This window comes from Lutjanus erythropterus, chromosome 11 (genome assembly GCF_056507025.1).
Source record: "Lutjanus erythropterus isolate fLutEry1 chromosome 11, fLutEry1.hap2, whole genome shotgun sequence".
Taxonomy (NCBI): Eukaryota; Metazoa; Chordata; class Actinopteri; order Lutjaniformes; family Lutjanidae; genus Lutjanus; species Lutjanus erythropterus.
The window spans coordinates 8,223,421-8,247,077 of record NC_139327.1 but is presented as its reverse complement, the minus strand read 5'-3'; the positions used below and the strand labels follow the sequence as shown (position 1 = coordinate 8,247,077).

The 23,657-nt window shown below is 38.1% G+C and overlaps 2 protein-coding genes across 2 annotated transcripts in view; one reads left to right on the top strand and one right to left on the bottom strand.

The window, feature by feature from the left end:
• The window catches only part of pknox2 (pbx/knotted 1 homeobox 2), a 163,353-nt gene extending 156,425 nt beyond the window's left edge, over positions 1-6,928 (bottom strand). Inside the window, exons 1-2 of the mRNA XM_084730691.1 lie at positions 6,840-6,928; positions 3,135-3,350 (exon numbers count right to left, since the gene is read on the bottom strand). The gene's annotated coding sequence lies outside the window, so the exon portion shown is untranslated. The remainder of the gene's footprint in view (positions 1-3,134; positions 3,351-6,839) is intronic.
• On the top strand, positions 6,504-22,051 carry tmem218 (transmembrane protein 218). Its single transcript, XM_084730693.1, has 3 exons — positions 6,504-6,938; positions 8,725-8,827; positions 21,830-22,051. Exons 1-3 carry the CDS (start codon positions 6,829-6,831, stop codon positions 21,962-21,964), a joined length of 348 nt encoding a protein of 115 aa, XP_084586819.1. The 5' UTR covers positions 6,504-6,828; the 3' UTR covers positions 21,965-22,051.
• Positions 22,052-23,657: the final 1,606 nt, after the last annotated feature.

Here is a 23,657-nt window from a genome sequence, read left to right as displayed (position 1 = left end):
TATGTGCATGTGGCAGATGTTATAATGCAGAATCTGTAAATCCTGTCAGTGTTACCCATTTATGATCATTTTCTGTTGGCTTAAATTCCAGGTGTCACCTCGAGATGTTTGATTTGAACATGAGAGGAAATAAAAAGTTGAGTTTTTTCGCAAATCTAGTCTCCTTTCCTTTTAAAGTGCTCCTTATTGATGCATAAATGCATGCCCCAAGACCATCTTAGAGGGTTTGGAACCCCCTCTTCTGTAGTTTCACAAAATAGTGGCTGTAAACAACATTTTTCATAAGGCCCCAGAAAAGCTAGAAACAGCCCTGGCTGCATAGATGCCCTGGCCTAAAGATCTTGTTCTCCAGATGTTTGTTTGGTAGAGACCCCAACAAATGTCACATCATAATGATTCTGATACTTTTCAAAGTCAATCTTTTGATGTTTTTTCAGTAAAAAAGAAAAATTGTGATGCAAAAGATCATTCCCACTGATCATAAACATTAATCAGAATATGACGTTTTTACTGTGTCCTGCAGCCCTACTCTAAAATGTCCAAAAATGGGGAAAAATATCGACCAGTCTTTCCCAAAGCCCAAGATGACGTCCTCAAATGTCTTGTTTTGTCCACAACCAAAATGTTTTCAGTTTACTGTTATAGAGGAGTAAAGAAACCAGGAAATATTCATATTTGAGAGGATGGAATCAAAGAATTTGATATAGTAAAAGTTCGTAATTAATATAGTTATAAATAGTTGGTAATTAATTTAACAGTGAACAGCTAATAGATTAATTGTTGCAGCTCCAGATGTGTTTTGCCAAAACTATGTATGTACACAAACATTTATGCAATATCAGAGGGGCAAAGATCGAAGCTGACAGTCGACCAGGTTCGACTCACTAAAACTACCAAACGAGCTGCGAATCTGTGCATTTTTAACTGCAACATCATTAAAATCAAATCGAACAGGGCCTCAGTGTACGAGAGAGCGCCGACAAATCGCGCTGACGGCATTTCACGCCACTCAAACGTCTCCTGTGAGTGAAATAGTCATCGGAGCAATTGTGGAATAACCTGGTCATCTGAAATAGAAAGTGGCGAGTGGCACACAAAGAAGGCCAGTGTTCGGTGTAGAGAGGTTCTGCAGGGCAGGGAAGGCTGAGAGTAAACATTAGAGCTCACTGAGATGCAGTAGAAACACTTCAATCAAAGATGAATTCACAGAGAAATGCAGAAAGAATCAGACTCCCTGTTTGACCCTTGAAAATACACTCAGGTGAGGAAAATAGATGTGTTTTTCTGGAATAAATACTCAAAAATCTGTAGCTTTCTATAAAAAAAAAAGACTGTGTTGTTTTACTTTGAAAAACTGCAAAGGGAAAATGATGCCTGTCACAAAACATAAAAAGAATACATTTGGAGAAAAAACTAAGATATTTGCATTATCAATAAAAAAAATACATTTCAAACTAAAGGTGGCAGATGAGATGCAATAGATACCACTTCACTTAAAGCTGACTTCACCAAGAAATGTAAAAAGAATGAGGCTCCCTGTTTGACCTTTTAGAAATCATGACATGAGGAAAACAGCTGTGTGTTTGCTTTAATGTTTTCTGGAATAAATACAAGACTTTAGCTTGATATAAAAAAACCTTTGTTGTTTTACTTTGAAAAACTGCAAACAAAGAATATTTGAATTATCAATAAAGAGGCTACATTTCAAACTAAAGGTGCCATATATGAGATGCAACAGATACGAATTCACTTTAAGATTAATTCACCAAGAAATGCAAAAAAGAATTAGCCTCCCTTCAGTAAAGACACATGAGGAAAATAACTGTTTCTGCGTTACATTTTTCTGGAATAAATAGCTTGGTACAAAAAACAATTGTGTTTTACTTTGAAAAAAACTGCAAACAAAGAATAAAAGGCTACATTTCGAACTAAAGGTGACATATATGAGATGCAATAGATACCACTTCACTTAAAGATGAATTCACAGAGAAATGTAACCAGAATTAGACTCCCTGTTTGACCTTTTACAGTAGAGACACTGAGGAAAATAACTACCTTCTTCTTTCACATTTTTCAGGAATAAATACAGGACTTAAGCTTTGTATAAAAAATACGTTGTTTTACTTTGAAAAACAGATATCTGAATTATCAATAAAAAGGTGACATTTCAAACTAAAGGTGACATATTATCTTCAGCTTGTCACTATTGGTGTGCTGTTTATTTGTTTATTTCTATCACAAACAAACAAAAACAGCCACACACACAGAGCACATACACTAAAACTAAAGACAAATTATTGTGACCAAAAAAAAATAATACTGAATTAACTTGGGAGTTATTTTACATTGAAAATCCAAGCGCGTTTTTATACAAACACACCAACTTTGCCATTCAAAATAAAAGCCTTTTTACTCGAATAAAAACACATGTAACTTCAGCATGAGAAAAATCGCAGCAGCAGTAAAAAAAAAAAAAAAAAAAAAAAAAAAAAAAAAGACAACAAAATGGGTTTTTTGCGCTCAAAATCAAAATTCACTGTAAATATACAAATAATCGGAATGCGATGTGACAAAGCCGTGGAAATAAGTCGCAGCTTTTCCTGCAGCTATGCGCTCATTCTGTCCGATCCGGTCACTATTATCACTCTAAGTCTCTAAATTACAATATATATATTTTTTTATTTTTTTTTGCACAAAAGCATCCGCCGCTAAACACAACACATCCTACACACTCGCATCACAAACATTACCGACATTTTTTTTTTAAATCCAAACGCAGCATCAAGCAAAATAAAGGGGAAAAAATCCACTGGTCTTTCAGTCCAGCACAAAAATGCATCTCGTCTCTTTTCCCTCTCTCTTTTTTCTCCCCCACCTCGACTCTCTCCCCCCCCCTCCCTCCCTCCTTTCTCACTCTCTCTCTCTCCCTCCCTCACTCTCTCTCTCTTTCCCTCCCTCTCTGTCTCTCTGTCTCTCTCTCTCACTGTGGCCTGGCTGCCTGGCTGTCTGTCTGTCTGACTGTATGAATAATGTCCTGCCTTTTGTAATGAAGGGGGGGTAAAGGGGAAAAAAGGACGCTGAAGTGGTAAAGCCCTGCTCCCATGCACTGACATTGAAAATGAATGACAGCTTACCTGCATGCCAATCTTCATCAGACTGACACTGGGCTGACAGCACAGCCTATACTCCTCCACACAGCCGCTGACGTCAGCCACACCAGGCCCCTCCCACCTCCATCTCCATCTCCAGATCCCCGTTTTCCCAGCGCCGGGCTGCTGATGCCTTCCAGTGTCCGTGGGAAATACGGCAATTCACGATGATGGTACTCTCCCGCTCGAAAACACATAAATCTGGGGGAAGACAGAAAGTGTGTTCAGGCTGTACGGCAGTCCTACTTACAATGACAACAACACACATTTTTGTATAATCAGCTGAGGTTGTTCCCGATCAGCTCGAATGATTTTAAATAAAAGATACACACAACAGACCACAAATTCACGAGAAATGTCTCTCTTGTGTTCTGTTTTGCAGTAAAAACACAAACAAAAATCTAACGTGGCAATGAAATTAAAGAGTATCATGAGTATCTTATTCAATCATCATTCATGTCCAGTTTGTGGTGAGTGAGGCAACAGCATCTCTGAGAGGAAAACAGCAGAATGAGACACTGCAGGCTGAGAGGGAAATGTGTCTACAACCTTCAATTACTTTGGTATGGAAGAACATTTCCGCCAGTGTGATTCAAAACACAAGATCCTGCAAGTTATTTGAGGAAACTTTCTCAGAATAATGATTTAGATATTTCGTCAATAATTCGAGATACTGTATCATTATATGTCATTAGCCTACTAACTCATTATTTTGACACCAAGTCATTATTTTGAAATACTAGTCATCATATATAACTCATTGTTTTGAAATGCAAACTCATTGTGAGATAATAAGTCATTATTTTGATACTAAGCCATTGTTTTAACATACTAACTCATTGTTTAGAGATACACTGTCATCATATTGAGATACTAAGCTATCATTTTCAGAATTTCTTTCAAGAAGAATTCCCATTATTTTGAGATACAGAGTCATTATTTTCAGAAAGTTTCTCATATTAATTGGGTTGCCCTGGTAGCTCGGTTGGAGGAACACATGCCTCTTGTGTGGAGGCTGGGGTTGTCAGTTTGATTCCAGCCTTTGGTCCTTTGTGACATGTCTTCCCCCCTCCTATTAAATAAAGACTAAAAACCTGAATTTTTGTCACCAGAGAGACAACAGATGCAGGAAATCCATGTATGGGTATTCACGCTGTTAACAGAGTAATGAAATAAAGACTTGCATCTGAAAATAAACTGTTAATATTTCAAAATAATGATTGATATATCGAAAAAATTACTTATATTTAAAAAGAATGATCTATAGCATCTCAAAATCATGAATTAGAATCTCAAGTTATAGACTTTTATCTCAAAATAATGACTTAGTATGTCAAATAAAGACTTTTATCTCATAATGAGTTAGTATCTCAAAATAATGTCTTTGTATCTCAGAACAATTACTTAATATTTCAAAATAAAGATTTATATCTCAAACTAAACATGCTCAAAAGAACAATCTAAAGATTTAGGTGGCATATATAAGGGTTAAATTAGGTTTGCTGTATGTTATTTTTTTTACTCTGAGTATTGATTGTTCTAAATTGTTTAAAATAGGACTCAGTCCTTCTGAAGTATGCAAATCACTAATAAACCTTGGATTAACGGATCTTACGAGGGTCACTTAAAGGCAACACGTCTCCTTCCAGTAAGCACTCAGAGGCACCAGCACTCCGAGTGGGACTGGAGCGCACGCACGCGCGCACGCGCCGAACCTGCCTTTGAATCGCGGGTCTGGCCAGCCCCCTGTCGGTCTGCATTAACTATTACATTCTTCAAACAGACAGGTGGGATGATGGGAACCAGGAGCTCTGCTGCAAATAACAGCCCCAATAGACAGAGATGAATTTCTACTGAGAGCAGAAATGTCTTTCTAAATCGTCTGGATATTCTCAGATAAAAACACACAAGACAAGTGACTGATATCAGAAAAAAAAAAGAACTGCAGGAATGCCCTCCTTGCCAGGATGGGATTGAGTTTTTAAACAATTACTTTTAATTGTAGCCTGTGACTGTTTCTTTCTAACTTTCCTGAAGTTGAACTGGAACGCCCATAAAACAAGCACACTGTAATTTTCAAGCCGAGGCCACTGCAGTGAATTAACCATTATGACACGCTCCATCCATAGGCAGCCAGGAAGTAGTTTTGAATAAAATGTCAAAGGGACACAGGTAGAAGCTGCAGCCTTGTGATTACAGTGAACAGCCACCAGCAGAGCCAGTGATTGTGGTGATAATTGCAGCTGTAGCCTGTAAATGTGCCTGGATCAAATGTGCTTAATGCTCCAATGCATTATTGTGTCATAGAACAGCATCCAAAGTATTCTGAGTATGTGTATAGGTTAGTCATGGGTGCTTGAATGGTGTGTGTGTGTGTGTGTGTGTGTGTGTGTGTGTGTGTGTGTGTGTGTGTGTGTGTGTGTGTGTGTGCCTTGTGCTGATGATTTGTTTGGTATTGATTTTACATAGCTGCTGGTAGTTATCCACTTTGAATAATAGAACAGAATACATTAGAATAAAAAGCTGCACAATTAATTGGAATTTTATCAAAATTGCAGATTTTCAAATCGCAGAAGGTGCAAAATTTGTTAAAGGCAAAATGTGTGTTAAAAATCTTTTAAATGAATGAATGTCGTGAGGCAGGGACATCCTGTCCTACACATCTACAGACAAAAACATCTTCATTTGATTTCAGAATCGAGTCAAATTCTATTTATATAACCCAATATTACAAATCACAGTTTGCCTCAAGGGCTTAATAATCTGTGCAGTGTGGAACACCCTCTGTCCTTTAAGAGCCTTGATTCAGGTGAGGAAAAACTTTCAACAAGTAAAATGGAATGTAATAATAATATTAATAATAATAAAACCAGCTGCATCTGATAAAAAAGACAGAACGAACATAAAAGGAGAAATATAATACCACAATTGATGTAAAATATGTCAAATACGTAAGGATGATTTATGGATTTAAAAATGATATTATTGCCTCACCCTGTTGGGATTTATTTCACAATAATGACTTGCTCACTGTACATTATCACACTTACTATACAGTTACTTAAAACGATGAAAAATTAAACCCAGATGTGAAAATAAGACAAGATGAGAACAGAATACACAGAATGCCTATTCACATGAATAAAACTCACTTGGTATTACTAGTAAAAGTAAGATAGAAAAGAAAAGAATAGAAGGGGGTAAATAAATAAATAAATAAATAAATAAAAACCTACAGATATGAATGTAAAAAGCCAGACATACTGGGTGACTATGTCTTTCAGTAACGACGCATATGATTGGCTCAGCTCGCGTTTGTGTATCCAATCAAACGCCAGTTTGCTGTTACCAGGAAGCAACAGACGCTGAAAAAGGGTCTCTATCCGTTCAACTGATTACTGCACGAGAATTGACGGGTTAATGTCCACGAAATAATATTTTCTACGGAGGAAAGTTGCGTGTCGCACAACAAAAGTGACGTTTTTCATTAGTTAAACATGCAGCTGTCGGTCTCAGCACAGCAGAGCTAACGGTAGCAGCTAACTTAGCATCACGCCAGTGGAAGTTCCCACGAGCTAATGTAGGAACTTAAGTCGCTACAGTGTTGCTTAATAATGCTCGTTAAACCATATTTTAAGCAAGACACCGTTTAACTGTCTCAAAACGCCGCTGAACAAAAATGGCCAGTACCGTGTTAGAAGTGGGTACAGGCGTGCTCGTCATCGCCGTGGTGTGGATCGCTGCTCTGGTGTTCGGGATGATGCTGCTGAGAGCTTCTGGATCAGCGAAGTGAGTGACCACAGAGACACCAGCATTTATACACACTCTCTCACACACAAACGGTTAGAAAACACATAAGGTAATGAAAAATTAGATAAGATAGATAGAATGGGAACAAACGAGTCAGCATCACATTTCTGCAAATTTACTGTAAGTTTGCTTGTCGGTCAAAACACATAAATTCTTGAACATACAACAACAATAACATAAACTGTGGCATAAGTGAGGTGTTTTGTTAAATTCGGCATTTGTTTGACTGACCAGGTAGCCCTTTATTCTAATAAAATGTAAAAAACAAACAAACAAAAAAAAAAAAAAACGGTTCCTGTATCTGACTATTGAACACAGTGATGTGTTTAAGGGATGGGAAAATGTAGGAATATCAAGGCTGGAATTTTAAGCAGGTGAACTAAATAAATGGTGAACTAAAACTGAACTAAAAACTAAAACTAGTTATGAAAAAACATTGTAGTTAACTGAAATAAAAAAAAAAATAACAAGACTTGAAATGAAAACTAACTGAAATGATATTGTGTACTTAAAAAAAACAGCAAACTAAAACCAATACTGGAACTAAACTAAAGTGAAACAAGCAAACCCAACCTTGAAACAAACTGAAAGAAAACTGAATTGAAAATAAAAGTCTAAAGATTACTAAAAATAGAAACAGCTAAAAAATACTGAACTACAAAAACTCAAAAAAAGAAAATAAATAACTCAGTGACTTTTAGCAGGCATGAATCAATTGCTGATTTAAAAAAAAAAGTCTTAAACAGTTTTAATATATTTTCCTGGATTTCACACAGAAATATTGCCCTTTATATTGAACACGGCGGTATGTTTCAGGGAGGGGAAAATGCAGAAAGAAAGTCAAAGCTGGAATGTGGTTTAATTGAGTTTTTAGCAGGGTTATCATAGTGACCTAAAAATAAAACGTGTGAAAAAACATTTTGGTTAACTGAAATACAAATAAAAAACAGACTTTAGACAAAATGAAAACTAGCTGAAACAACAACACTGTGTGCTACTTGTGTAAACCAAATTAAAATGAATACTGAAACTAATATAAACTAAACTAAAACTTAACATTTTTAAACAATAAAAATTAAACAGTTTGAGCAAACCAGTCTGCAAACTAACTGAATTGAAAACAAACATTTTAAACAAAATGTAAATAAAAATTAAATGAAAACAGTACTACAATAACTGATTTTTAGCAGGCATGAATCAATTGCTGATAAAAAAAAAAAGTAATGTTTTTAACTATTTTCCTGTATTTCACACAGAAAGGCTGCAACTCTTTTTTTGCCACCTAAACAGTTTGTTTGGTCCCCTGAGAGAGCAGTAAAAATAACCACAGTTTCCTAAATTCTATGAAACAATTAATTCGACCCACATGCTGCTTTACTAATTGATTGCTGGCCCCATGCACCTTCCAGTCCCTGCTGATTAATACTCATGCAATTACTTTACATCAGACCCTAACACAGCTAAACGTTCCTTTTGTGTAGAATGCACTGTGACACCAAACACTGTGCACTTGTGTGGGGTGCAGTTATAGTAAAGTTAAATTGAGGTGAAACACGGTGCTGTTTACTTGATTGGAAAGTTAACAACTACAAAACAAAAATACAGCGGTACTTTCTAATGACTTTATCCTCAGATAACCCAGAGTTTACTGCAAGTCTTAGTTAATCAGCAGCAGGACTCCATCCTTATGTTACCCTCCTTGTTTTGACTTTGTTTTAACTGTGTGTGTGTGTGTGTGTGTGTGTGTGTGTGTGTGTGTTTCCAGGTTAGGAGTTGTCCCTGTTTTCCTCCTGGCTCTCTCCATCACTTTGGGGCTGGTGTTTTTCCCCCGCAGCCCGGAGACAGCTCCTCCGTTCAAAGAGACAGAGGTGAGCGGCTCTGTGCACTGATCTCACACACCTCTACACAAATCCCTGTGTCAGTTTAATCATTTTTTATTGGCCACAGGTTTGTATTTTCAGCTAAGTAAACTTGTTAATCAGAATATCAGTTTCTCTGATAAAGGTAAAATGTCAGAACATACCATTAGATGAAGCACTGTGGTGCTACAGAGTTGCCCCGACCTACAAATCATGTTCTCCAGACGTGTCTGGTACCGGCCCAGCAAAAATCTCGCTACCGTCAGTGAAAATGAAATGCAAAAATTAACATTTGTCATACTGCAATCGCCATATCAGTCTGAATAATGACAGCATTATTTTTTTTTTGCATACCGTTCAACCCTACTCATGTCCTGCCCAGGCTTGAAGTGAGTCTGTTGTACTATATTAAAATGCAAATACCATAGATAACTTTTTTTTGCCTGAGAGCTGTTATCGATTTGATTTTGTTTACTGCATTAAGAGGCAATTTATGACCTCCTTAGGGCTGCCTCCAAAAAAATCGGTGATTCAAACCATAAGTCAAGAAAACCCTTCATCAGCGTACATTTTGTCAGTCAGCTCTCTGCACTTATGTCTTTTTAGCCGCATCATTGCACAGGAGCAACAGTATGGCAGGCTGTAAACTTTATAAACCTCAAAATGACCACAGACCAACAAACTAACTGTGATGGGTGCAGAGGCAAAAATGCACAGGGAGAACTAGAAATAAAGGGAATCTTAAGTAATGTTAGCTGTGTCATTGTGTACAAAACAGAAGCAGCATGACAGGCTGTAAATTTTACAGCCACAAAACTTAAGTGTGATGGAAGCAGAGAAGAGTGACAGGGATGGAGCGCAGACGTGGAGCGCAGGTGACGTGCTGTCAGCCGCTGCAGCTACCCCAGCGTGTGGGGCAGGTGACAGTGCTGTCAGCAGCCCAGGAGAGACGCATGCTGGGATTTTATATCTCAACTCGCCTGTGATAGAACGGACACTTATACTTTCTCTGACTGTGTGGAAATCTGATGTGTTCATATCACAATGCTGGAGTAACTACGAGGAATCTTCATTTTGTTTTGATTCTGATGATGCCTGTGGACAAAAGTGGTATGACCACCTCAACCATAGTTTTGTTTTTATGACTTATCACTGCATTAGATTCTACTACATGTCTATTTTGCAGCAACAAAAGCACAATATGCAATCAGTATCACTGTGATGAACAGCTAATAATGGATAATCAAATGCGCTAAACATGTTACACACACTGATAGGGCAAGGTCTGCTCATAAATAGTTTTCTGCCTTTCAGTGGTCGAGCTTCTCAACTTCATACAGATGTCATGAGTGCATCGTGCTCAGATTTACTGCTCATGTTAACTATTTTCAAGTAAGCTTAGTCAGGCGTTAGTTAGCTTTGTTTTAGCCACCTACATCAATTCATATACTGATGTAAAACATTTTAAAAATGTATTTCACATGATATTCTTTACTTTGCAGTGTTACAGCAGCTAAATAGACAGCAAAATAGAAATAGCATCAATAAAAAAACATAAATAATGTTTGGGAAATATAAAAAATAGGACACCATTGCACACAGGAAGAAGGTATTGCACATATTGCACAGTCAAATGATAATACACTTGAGGGATCTGAGTGATTGATTTTGCACAAATGAACGACATTCCCTGAGTGAGATTCGGGATTGGTTTTGAATCCTTTCAAATATGTTTTGCCACTGTCCCATTCATCCTTAGACAGTATCAGCCGTAACCTCAAGGTGTAATGTGAAAATAAAATTTCCTCAAGATAAATCCACTGCTTCTTTTTAACTGGGTAAAGGAAAACTCACTGCAATACTTTGCCTGTCAGAATGTAAACAGGCTCTTTCGGGTGAGTGACATAAAGTGTTTTGTCTGACTTCCGGGAGAATCCAACCTGACAACGGGTATTATAAACAGCTATTTAGAAATATCCAGTCCTCTTGCTTATTGTCTCATTTGGTTGTGTACTTCATCACAAGGCATCAGTATAACCAAATAAAAAAAATCCATGTTGCTTTATCTGGTGAAACACTAATATATGGAGTTTAGAGTGGCGCTAAACTGAAAAAAAGAACAATTTATCGGTCAAATCATGTTCAACTGACAAAAATCTGAGTCTGTTACGGCCCTGCAGGACTCTGTGTGTCTGTGGACAGCTGACATGAGGTGGGCTAAAACATGAGACCATGAGAGTTATGTACAGCCCTACACCTGTATGCTGTGTATCCTGCTGCCCTATCCATGACAGGGAAACATTCAAAATCAGTATTATTTATATCAATTTATTGCATTAACAACACAGAGGCTTGTGTCACTGTCGTCTGTTATTGTGGCTCATGCATAACGACAACATAATGTACATCAGTTGGAAATTAAAGCAGGCCTGGGATGTTTTCAGTTCTGTTGTGAGGCCATTTGGATTCCATTAACCACCAAATGTTTTGGGTTCTGAGACCACTGCGTGAAAAATATGAGGATTCAGACCGAGCCCACAAACAAACAGCTTACTTACTAGCTGAACGGTCATCTCTTGCACACATTTGTGCTCCCAAAAATGATTGAATTTGAATTTAATCACATATTATAGAGCCTGTTTTCTTGTTGCACTATAACACATTTAAAAACAGTAAATGAAGTAAAAATAGTCACTTATTTTATGCTTGTTAATCGTGACAGTAGAATAAAGGTGTCTTGTGTCACAGATCTTAGCATCTCAAAGGTTAATTCATATTTTGTGTATGCATGTGTGCGTCTGTGTGTTTATATGAGGCAAAACCTTAAAAGACAAAGCTCAGATCATGTGTGGTTGTCAGTAAGAGCAGAATAATTTTCCTTTATTTGTGCCGATTGAGGATATATAAGCCAGTATCCGCAGCAGACCACTACCTGTAAATAGCATGTGTCATCGCGTGCGCACGTCTGTGTGTGTGTGTGTGTGTGCTCGCCGTAAAGGCCTGTTCTGCTTTATCTTAGTCCAACAGCAACACAGAACAAACACTCCCCCATGTTGCCTCCGGGTCGTGCCAATAAGCCGGCCAGATCTGCCAAGCAAGCTGCCACCCCATAGAAATAGCAGAGCAGAGCCGGCCGTCCTGGCCAGCTCGCATTTTATAGCCTTTGTGCAAAGGCAGATACCAGACCAGCTACAGAGGAGGGGGGGGTGCAGGCAGCAAAATGTGACTTCCTGGATTTCTGTACGAGGCTGACGGGTAAAACCAACCCATGGCTACTTTTAGAAATCGATTCCAGGGTTTAAAAGAGGTCACATGTAAAATCACTTGTAATAATAAAAGCTCATCGCCAGCCATGGGCTTACTTTGAGTTCTCAACATTTATTAATTAACAAGTGGCCTATTACTTATTTAATATTTCATCTGAAGACCTCACATGATTGTAGGATGTAACAATTAGCTTTATAAGTAGGGCTTCACATTTAAATTATTACCAAAAACACAATATGGCCAAGTGCAATATCCAAATCACAGAAGCTGTAATTTTTTTTGATAAAGGAAAAAAAAATGTGTGACAAAACAGCCTAATATAATGAAGTGCTGTAGTTCTGCAGAAATGCTCTGGTCTACAAATCTTGTTCTCCAGATGGTACTGACCTCAACAAATGTCACATCATCATGATTTTCTTTTTTTCTGTTGTTGTTGTTCAGTGAGAAGTAAAAGTGCAATACAAAAGTGATCATCCCCACTAACCATGAATCATGTTGCAATCTGTCAAAAATAATCACCAAATGATTTTTTATTGTATACCATACGGTGAAGCCCTAATTGTAAGGAGTCTTCTCACAGTGGTTTATTTTTATTTCCGCCAGGCGTAAGCTGAAGAGGATCATGCGTTTGATCGTGTGTATGCGTGTGTGAGTGTTTCATCTGTGGCAGATCAAATCTAGAGTGAAGATGCTGCTGCTATCATATGAAACTAGATGATTTGAGGCTTTCATTGGTACCAACCATGTTCTCCAAGCTTGTTGGGAAGTTGGCTAAATCGTTGGTTCCCGACCTGTGGTCCGGGCCCCCAAGACATTTTCTGCTCTGATGTCCTCAAAATCAGATTTGCATACGTATTTTCAAGGTGCATTTTTAAGCTTTTCCAGCACTGTACAGCTGTGGTAAATTACATTTTTATACACAAAATTATGATTTCACCTCTTCATTGCATTAAGTCAGATGTTATTGTGCTATTATCAACCACAATTATGTTTTGTGATAGAATTGTTCAGGTGACAAATTTTAGGAAAACACAACAAAGTTTCATGTTTCAAAATGTGTCACCTGTCTGTAAGTGATTAACTGGTTAATCTTTACTTATAAATAAAATTGTTAAAATACTTTTTTTCTTTTTTTCTATGTTTATTTTGGACAGTAAAGCTTTTGAATGAATTATTTATTCTTTTGGTGTGTGTTTGGGCTGGGGAGGCTCAGTTTTCCTTAGATATTAGTAAGAAGGGCTCCAAGGAAAAAAGGTTGGGAACCACTGAGCTAAATAACCGTCCAATGTTAGGCTAAGATTAGATAAGATAGGCAGGGGGAAAAACTGCCATGGTCATTTCCAAAAGGGTATCTTGACATCTCACCTCAAGAAGTCTGAATGAAAACAGTCTTATAGCTACCTAAAAGTCTCCTCTTGCCCTGCCCTTTTTATTTGAGTCCCATGCAGTTTTTTGCCTGCTGTATAAATGTGTTATTTTTGTCTATTCTAAAAATGATGTATTGGAATATTTGTACATGCTGGGATCCATAACCAGTACTGGAATTGTATAAATTGGGTCTGACTGGAAAGCTGAGACTTGGATTCAGTGAGTCTAGTTGTAATCATGACATCAGTCCCTGTTACGACCCTCAAGATTTGGCTAATGGATGAAGGGTTTAACAATAAATAAATTTAACTGAGAGAAAAAGGAAGAAGGGAAAACAGACAAAAATGTAAACAGAGGTTCTTTTATTAAAGTGTAAAATTAAGTTAACAAATTAAATAAAACAAAGAGTGTCCTTAATAGCCAGAGTGGCTAAACAAGAAGACGTGGACAACGAGTGATTTTGGTAGCTGGCAGAGCTAGCGAAGCACATGGGGGCGCCCAATGAGTGTCTTCGCTAATCGGGGAGGCTAGCAAGACACATGATACATAAACACGAGTGACTTTGCTCCCTGTGAGAGCTAGCAAAGCACATGTTACACAAACCGCCACGAGCAGTCTAGCTTGCCCCTGCAGGACTCGACTGCAGACTTGCAGGCCTCAGTCCACCGAGTGTCCCACTGCGCCCCTGACTCTCCCAGCTTTTAACAGCCAGGCCCTGATTGCAGAGTGGCTGCACCTGCTGCCAATCACTGCAACTCACAAGGGGGAGGAGGGGCAGAACCTGGACAGAGGAGAGCTCAACAACATACACACACTGTGGCACGTAACAGTCCCCATAATAGCCATTTCATTGTAGTGAGACTATTTTTTGAAACTTCAACATCGTAGTGGTTACTTGTCGTAATTAAATTCACTTATTGGGGTCGGTCTAATCACCTCTATGCCAAAATATTAACTTTCTAATATACCACAGCTTCCACTGGGAAATGCAGGCCCCAACCTATGAATAGACAACAGAAAGTGTACATTATTTAGAATTTCAGTTTTCCGAGTTTCTCCAAAAATGCTGATTTCTACATCTGTAATATTGCTGTAAAGCCTAGATTCTCAAACTGTTGTCCATGTACCACTGGTGGTAAGGAAACTACTTCTAGTGGTATTCAGAGGAATATCAGAACTTTTTTCTTAAAATTGAATATATTATTCAATCAAAATGCTGCAAATTTTGACTGAAAACACATGAAAAATATGAGATAACTGAAATGTTAAAATAAGTTTTGAATTTCTTGTATTTTTGTCTCAATATCAACCTGCTACATGGTCACAGTCATGCACGTAGCATACTCATACATCATCCACGATTACCAGTATGAGCTCAACTGTGATGGCAAGGATAATAAGCAGAGGTAAAAATGAAGAGGCTAAAAATAAATGCTTCAAAAACACTGCAATTGTGGCTCCAATCAAGAGCTATTACCAAGAGAAGTGAAGTGAAGGTCAGGAGGAGACAGTAAACTTGTTCTTTTGCTTGTGGCTACTTAAGAAGCGCCAGTGAAGTTTCCAGAGTGCCGGCTTATACCAGATTGCACAAAATAGTCAGGTAGCACTTGGAGAGCTCAATATTTTCTGAGGTGGACCATGGAATAAAAAGTTTGAAGAACACCGCTATAAAGCAATTACTTGTTGAGAAGTTTGGACTTATTGCGCTTTTATCACTATCATATACATCTTATAGAAAACTTTATTAAAAACTTAACATACATCTAGATAAGAAAACTTACACTGTACTATACTATACAAAAAACTTAATTCAAAACTTTGACAGTATCCCCTGGTTGCATCTGGCAGTTGTGGTAACATTGCAGTAGGTGCTTCACCATCTCTTGCCTTGCTGAAATCTGCACCCTACTGAGTGACCTGTAGTTTTTTCATGAATTGAATATATTAACAGTTTATTTTAAAGGAAGAATACAATTTTTATTGTCCACAAAGGTGGAAGAATGTTGTTGGCCTGTGCAGTATTTCATTAAAACATCAAAACACACATACTCCAAGTAATGAAATGCAATACGGAGAATTTAAGAAAAACACCTCAAGAAAAATGATTTAAATTGGGTTTCTAAGAACTGAACAGACGTGGTATAACTGACTAGCCAGAGGCATCCTGCAGCACCTACCAGAGTTTAGTTCTGGAAACCAGAGAATGTGTAATATCCTCTGTGACTCATTTTGGTTATTTTAAACAGAAAGAAATCAAGGTTGATAGACAGTTTTCATACAGGAGTAGAAACACTGGAATTTTAAGCATTAAAAATCCTCATCTGTATGATTATCGACAGCACTTGAGCAGAGGTAAAAATAAAAGTGAAGGTGAAAAACTGCTTCACAGGCAAGGATTTTTTTTTGTGCGTTCATGTCATGTTTCGGTGTTTGTAGACCAGTTTTCAGCGAATACACTCAAAAACCTGAAATCTTGCTTGCAGGCGGAGAGATAACGTGTATGACTGTGTTTGCTGCTGCTGTGTGTGTGTGTAAGAAATGTCTAACCTTGCTGTTAAACAAAAGTAAAATATCATAGTGCCAATTAGGCTAGTCCCAGACAAGAGGGTGGGGGTGGTTTATACTCTCCCACCTGCCCCCCGCCCGCCCGCCCGCCTGCCTGCCCGCCTGCCTGCTCCCACCCGTGCACTCAATGGCACATTAATAAAACATGGCCCACACTTTGGGGTCCTGCTTGCTGTGTAATTGGCAAATTAAAAAGTGAGATGTGTTAAATGCATCCATAAGAGACGATATACATCATCCCCACCTCTCCTACACACACACACACACACACACACACCCCTACTCTCTGTACTGTGAAATCTCTCTTTAGTCAGCAGTAGGGCTGATGGTATTATCTGGCTTAAGGGCATTTTCTCAGTTTGTATTCGCATATTCATGGCTCATGATCTTAATATTAACAGAGACCCAGAGAGCCATCAGTGAAGTGTTGATTAAATCTCTCAGTTGCAACTTCATGAACTCCAAACTTCCTCTAACTTAAAGGGACAGTTCACCCCAAAATCAAAAGTACATATGTTGTGCTATTTATCCATCCAAGGAACTACTTTCTTTCTGCAGTAGAATCAACCGGAACAACTTTATTACTAATAGAAAGAGATTAGTTCCTACATAAAACTGCTCACAACAAGGTCTGTGGATTATTTTGAGTAATCTAGACATGATTTTTGGAAAGAGACACCGGCAGACATCTCTTCGGTCGATGCAACTCACACCAAAATCAAACAAAATCTAGATCAGGGGTCAGCAATCTGCAGCTCTTTTGCTCCTCTCCAGTGGCTCCGAGTGCCTTTAACAAAAAATGGTGTGAAAAATTCACTTAATTTCATTAAATTGATTTCATTTAATGGTTCTCTTTTCAATCATTTAGTTTTAATTAATTATCGTTTTAGGCCCAGAGTGCTTCTTACTCCAATTCTCCAATTATAAAAATGTGCAGCCTTTATCCCAAATTTCAAAAAAATGTTTTTTAACATTTTGTCAACTAAAATGTCCATCATAACCTGTCTATTGGCTGTTCGTCCATATTAGCTAGTGTTGAGTCTTTCTAGACTAGCTATACAAATCCAAAAAAGTCCCTGCGGAAAATGTAGAATTTAATAATTGTTGTGCCAGACATTTTTTTTCTTTTTGGACAAAAATAGTTCTTCTGGTAGTAAAGGCTGCAGGCAGCACTACAGGCCAGAGGACAAATACGTTTTTTTGATCTTGAGGATCTTACTTTTCCTGCCTCGCCTCGTTTGCTCCAGATCCGTTAATTGACGTATTACCGAGGCGAGCTGCAGTGTCGTGTGGTTCGTGTCCCTGCTGATTATCCACCGGGATAAAGAACAGCAGGATCAGAAAATAACCAGCACCCCAGAATCAGCAGCTAGTTTTCAGCAGCTGAAACAACAAACATGTGGTGTCTTCAGACACACTGCTGTTAAAGTTATTCCCTCAACATACAGTACAGGTCTCAGTCCTACAGTATAGGAATCAATAACCACTGCCTGGCTGTGTGTCAGAGCCTGTGGACTGTGGTCGTAGCATTTCGTTTCATCAGTGATGCCAGGTCTAAAGGTCAAATCTGTTTATTAACTAGTTACCAATAATAGATGCTGCATATCAAGTTCTTAAAGCACCTCCTTCAGTACCCTGCACACTCTCAGTACACCTGGTTATCGGCAGTGGTGGAAAGAATACTGAAAATACTCAAGTACAAGTACTGTTACAGTGCTAAAATATTACTTGATTACAAGTAAAAGTACCAGTGTTAGAAAACTTTTTCTAACTTTTTCTCATTTTAATTTTTACATTGAAGTTTCCTTATTTGACAAATGGCTCCACCAGACAGAACTGTGTCAAATGATGTGCAATCAATGCAATTTATGGACTACTGATTAAATACTAGGACAGCAAACTGTCAGCTGGTTCCTTAACCGATCATTGGTCAAATTAATGATCAATGAATCAATTAATCATATCTGCAAAATGTTAAAAATGTTGCATTTACCAAACAGCCCCTCAATCAAAGCTTCATTTCCACAGCAACATGTTCCACGTTCTCTCACAGTGTTACATACACCATTAGAAGTAAAGCTGCTAACTAGAACCATGTAGGATTCTTCAGCTTGTCCCCATATGAGAACAATTTTTGGTTCCTGTTAGAACTTTTTATAAAAGTTCAGTTGGAAGGTTTTATAAAAGTTAACTTCACTTGGTTCTACCTAGAACCCAACATAAAGGGTTACAACTAGAACCAGCTGTGAAAGGTTTCACCTAGAACCCCCTGTGGGAGGTTCTACAGAGAACCCCTTTATGGTGCAACGGTTTCACCTAGAACCCTCTCTTAGAACCTTTCTAAGGGTGCTAACAAGAATCCAACCAGGGGGTACTACTGAGAACCTTTTTATATTCCAAGGGTTTTGACTAGAACACATTCAGGGGGATCTGCAGAGAGCCATTTCAACAGTCCTTGAAGAACTCTTTCTTCTAAAAAAGGTTGTTTGGATGAAAAGGGTTCTTAATGGTCCCTAAGTCTTACAAAGAACCCTTTCAGAAAGGGTTCTTCAGAAGCAAATTGTTCTGGGTAGAACCACAGCCCTTCAGGAAGAACCCTTTTGGAACCCTTATTTCTAAGAGTGTAGCCTTTGAAACACATGAAGAGCTACATATTTCAGAAGCTGATTAAATTTTACACGATCAATTCAATTCTTAACGACTGATTAATCGATCATTGATAAATTGTTATCATCACTATTAAATACCCATGAATTTTAATTGGTTAAATTCTCAATGGCAATTAATCAGTTAATGATTAATCATTAACATCTTTACTCCAAACTTGTGCTGCTGCAGTGTTTAGTTTTTGGTCCATATGTCCTGGTTTTCATTGGACAGTTTGCAATCAGATATTCGTCTTGGCTACAAAAATGCAGATGAAAGATTTGGATGTTAATTCAAATTATACTCAGTTACTTTTAAAATCATAATTGATCACTAAGTAGATTAGAAAGTGTAATGCATACTTAAGTACAAGTAAAAGTGCAGACTTGAAAACCTACTCATAGAAGTAGAAGTACCCCCCAAAAAAACAACTTTATTACAGTAATTTGGGTATTTGTAAGTAGTTACTATACAAATAACCCATAACTAATAACATGCTGCTTCCACTCTTCTGTCCTCCTACTATTTAACTCAGGTTATTGGCTAATACTGAGGAGTGATTCAATACCAGTGTTTGTTTTTCCCTCTTTGGGAATTAGCAGGAATTGTTTTTTGTGTGTAAGAGAATAAGAGGCTGTAACTACACATTGTTGCTTAACTTAAAATTGAGATGTTAAAGGGATAGTTTGGATTATTTGAAGTAGGGTTGTATGAGGCACTCACATAGTCAATGTATTACCTACAGTAGTGCATAGTGTCTGGTGTGTCTGTGGGGGAGTGTCAGTACATAGCTGTAGCCCTAACCACCACAAAGTTAGTTTTACGTTGGTTATTCCAGTAGACATCTCCTGGATCTGGAGTGAATGTCTTTTGGATAACCAACTTAAAACTAACCTCACCAGGTTGCCATAGCCTTCGTAGTTGGATCAATCAGAGGAAAGAACACAGTCCAGTGGTGCTTCCCCAGCTGTCAGAAGCCTGGAAAGTGTGAACCATGGCACCAACATGTGAAAATACTCAATATTGGGCTAGCAAAATGCAGTGTAAACTCCTGTGAATGAGTCTTGATCAGCTTATATTTGAAAAGAAACACTTTTTCAAAGACTCGAGGGGGGGCTGGAGGAGGTGAGCCAACTCTACTTTGAGGGAGATGTTGGTTGTTGTTTTGTTTCTTTCTTTCTTTTTACAGCAGGCAGAGAGGTGGAGTTTGTTGGTGTCAAATTAAAACACTTGGAACAAAAAATGACCCGAATCAATCAAATACCAATATACATTAGTTTCCAGCTAAAAAAAGTGATTGTGGAGTTAATCTTAAAGTGCACTCTGTATTTCGAACATATTTACCTTTACCCTTTCCAACAGGAAACCACTGGTATATAAGCTAAACATCTCTCTCTCCAAAGCCACCAGACTCCATTAGCAAAAACAGTAATTTTACCTCAGACCATGATGCTTCCTGGTCTACTGCTGCCATGATGGGTTAGTTAGTTTGTGTTATTGTGTGATTTGTGTTTTAGCATGGATTCACTTAAGTCCCACAATAACACAAACAAATTAACAAATTAACACAGTGATAAACCTGCAACTCCTGTGTTCTGTGAGGTAAAATTACTGTTTTTCCCTAAGGAGTCTGGTTGCTTTGGAGAGAGATATCTGGCTTGTATATCAGTGGCTTCCCATCAGGAAAGGCAGGGTAAAGTGATGAAAATATTATAGCGTACACTTAAACTAATAGAGATCTTTTTTAGGCTAATACATATTTTGCTGCTGACCCTGTTCTGATCCTAAACAGACTTTTTTATTAAGCCTTTGATTACCTTTTTGAAATTTTGATTATATGATTTAGGGTTCTGCAATTACAATTTTGTACCAACATGACTAAGAGACCATCATGTTGGGCTGATCTGTTCAGTGCAGATACAGATCTGCTACACTGATGCATGACTTATTATCATTGTTAATTTTAATCAAGTAGTAAATAGTAAACTTGAATTCAAATTAAAATGAGATTTACTGAAAATGGCAGCAGAGAATTTGCCATTTAGAGCCCAAAACATACCATTCATAGTATGTTTGAGTTGGCTCTGATGTCTCCATCACTCCTCACACAGTTGAAACCCTCACAACAGCACGTCTGCTGAATGCAGCACAGAGTTAGGCCGGTTATCATTCAGGATTATCTCAAATTAAATCTAACTGTGCGTCCTTGTAGCCAAATATTCTCTCTCTGTCAAAGCCCGCAGTTGACAGCAGTCACCGGTTTGTCACAGAAAAGAAGCCAGCTACAACGTAACCTCAGGCAAAGTTGTCTATCAATGACCAAACACTGTATGTCTGAGCGCTGGCGCTGCAGGTACTGTCGGCGTCAGTCACTTTACATTCCACAGCTGTGTGAGTGGGCCAGGAGACTGCTCGCTATTTAAGACGCTGCATTAGAAATATTGAAGCTCTCAGTGTGCACTTTAGTCAATTCAGCGTCTGCTGCCCGTCAGTTATTCAGCATTGTCAGCTACTGGGAATATTTAAAAGTAAATGACATCACCTTATTTTGTTCTCATTGTAATTTAAACTTTAAAGACAATAAGTCTCGTAGACTTTCCTGTGTAGAACTGCAACAATTAATCAATCAACTATTAAATTAATCGCCAACTATTTTGATAATCAGTTAATTTAATTTAATTTAATTTTTTAAGAGGAAAAGGTCAAAATTCTCTGATTCAAGCTTCTTAAATGAATATTTTTGGGTGGTGGACAAAACAAGACATTTAAAGACATCATCTTGTGCTTTGGGAAACACTGATCAACATTTTTCACTATTTTCTGATATTTTATAGACCAAACAAGTAATTGATTAATCAAGAGGATAAACGAAAGTTTCATCAGAAGTTAAAATGGTTGTTAGTTGCAATCCTGGTGTATTTGCATGTGTGTGTGTGTTTGCAGAATGTCCATTCAGGGCCTCATATTATGCCACATCCTCTCTCTGCTACACAAAGCCTTTCTGACAGCCCTCTCCTGACATCTAGTGGCAAATAGAGGAAATAGTGAATTTATGAACGGCCATGCTTTCCCCATGCATTCGATACTATTTATTAAAGTTAAAAATTTGCTGTGTTATTGTTAAGAAGTTTTGACAGTAAGCAGATTCACTCTCTCTCTCTACAGATAGTGGACACTTTGTTCATCGGACGCTACGTGCTGCTGGCGGTGACCGGCACAGTTTTCCTGGTGGCGTGGTTCATGCTGCTCCCCTTTCATTTCCTGGAGCCGGTCTATGCCAAGGCCTTAAGAACACACTAGAGCTGCCAGGGTCAGAGCTGGCACAGGGATCACGGCGCCGATGTACACAACTTAAGACAAGCAGGGCTAACGAGAGCCCCCCCCCCCCCCCCCCCTCCTCCATGTGGAAACAGACTACAGAATGCATCCCAAACAGACACAGCAGGAGAGCCTGTTTCTGTACAACCAACTGTTTACAGGTTGTTTACTGTTTATGTAGAAATGAGATATCCAACAGCACCCTGGGTGTTTATTTATATTTTGTATCATTTAATACATGAGATGAATGAATAGTCTCTTATGTGTGTAATGCGTAAAGTCTGAAACACTGAAACTGAAACACTCCCTCGAAATCTTATAAAGAAATCAAATATTTGATTTGTCTTTTTTCATTACTTGACCTAATATGTTCCTGAAGTACTGTCTAGCTGCGGTAAAATTTCCAATGTTAGTGACAGTCCATGACACAGATTTAACTCAGGATGACCCAGTGAGTCAATGAAAGTTCATTCAAATTCTGAATACATCTTCTGTGGTGTCCCATTCACAGTTGTCTGACGCCTGGGGGTTCCATTTATGGCTCCTCAAGTGGACTGACTGATGAACAGTGTTAATATCCAGTATGCCTAAATTCTCCAGACTTAATACAGCCTGCCACAGCCAGACTAATTCACAAATGTGAATTATATTTGCCAGAGCAAATGAAAACATGAGCTCGGCAGATTGGGCTGGTTTCCAGGCTAACATGTTTCAGTTTGAGATATGAAATTGAAATGAAATGGATAAAAGAGTGCACATCAAAATTAGCATTAAGCTAACTTTGATACAATATATCAAATGGTAATACAATTATAAAAAATAAATGTATGATGCGACACCTATTTTATTTGACAGTCAGATTTTACTGGTTCTGCAAAGTTTTTTGTACTAAAATGATGAATATTAAACTTTTGTAATTTGCGCCTGGTCAACAGATATTTTATACCAGCATTTGTGTTACAGGGACAGTTCAACCCAAAATCACCCCTGGCCTGTGGTGCTTCTTACCATGTAGAATCTTTTGGTGTGAGTTGCAGAGTTTTGGAGATATCAGCCATAGAGGTGTCTGCCTTTACTGCAATATAATGGAACTAAAGGGCACTCAGCTTGTGGTGCTAAAAGCGCCAAAAAATATGTTTCGAAAATGTGAAGCCACCACCATCCAGGGTAATCCACAGATCTTGTTGTGAGCAGTTTTATGTAGGAACAACAATCCTTCTGTGAGAAAGAAAGTCATTTTTATTTTGGGGTGGTGACATGCAGAAGTCGTGTGCTTATTACAGAGTAGAGAGTTGCTTCTGGTAAGGCGGGTCCTTGAAAAAATGAAGGTTTGTAAGCAGCTGTACTCGCCACCCTTCAGGCTACTGGCTTGCACTCAGAAATCCCCAGACGATCATTAGGCACAAGAGAGTCCCGCACCCTCAGTAGGTATAAAGGGCACATTGTAAGGTAAAGAAAACACTATGATTCTGATTTCCAGGTGATTAAACACAAATCAAAACATAATTATGAATATTATATTCATTTTTTGCCATATTCTATCATTAAACCCTATAAATCTTAGACAGTGGAACTTTAAGGTTGGTTATTGGTGTTCAAATAGGAATGAATAAGGAGGTTTTGCAGAATTTATCTTTATCAAACATTCTCTAGCCTTTAAAAAAAAGCCCATACA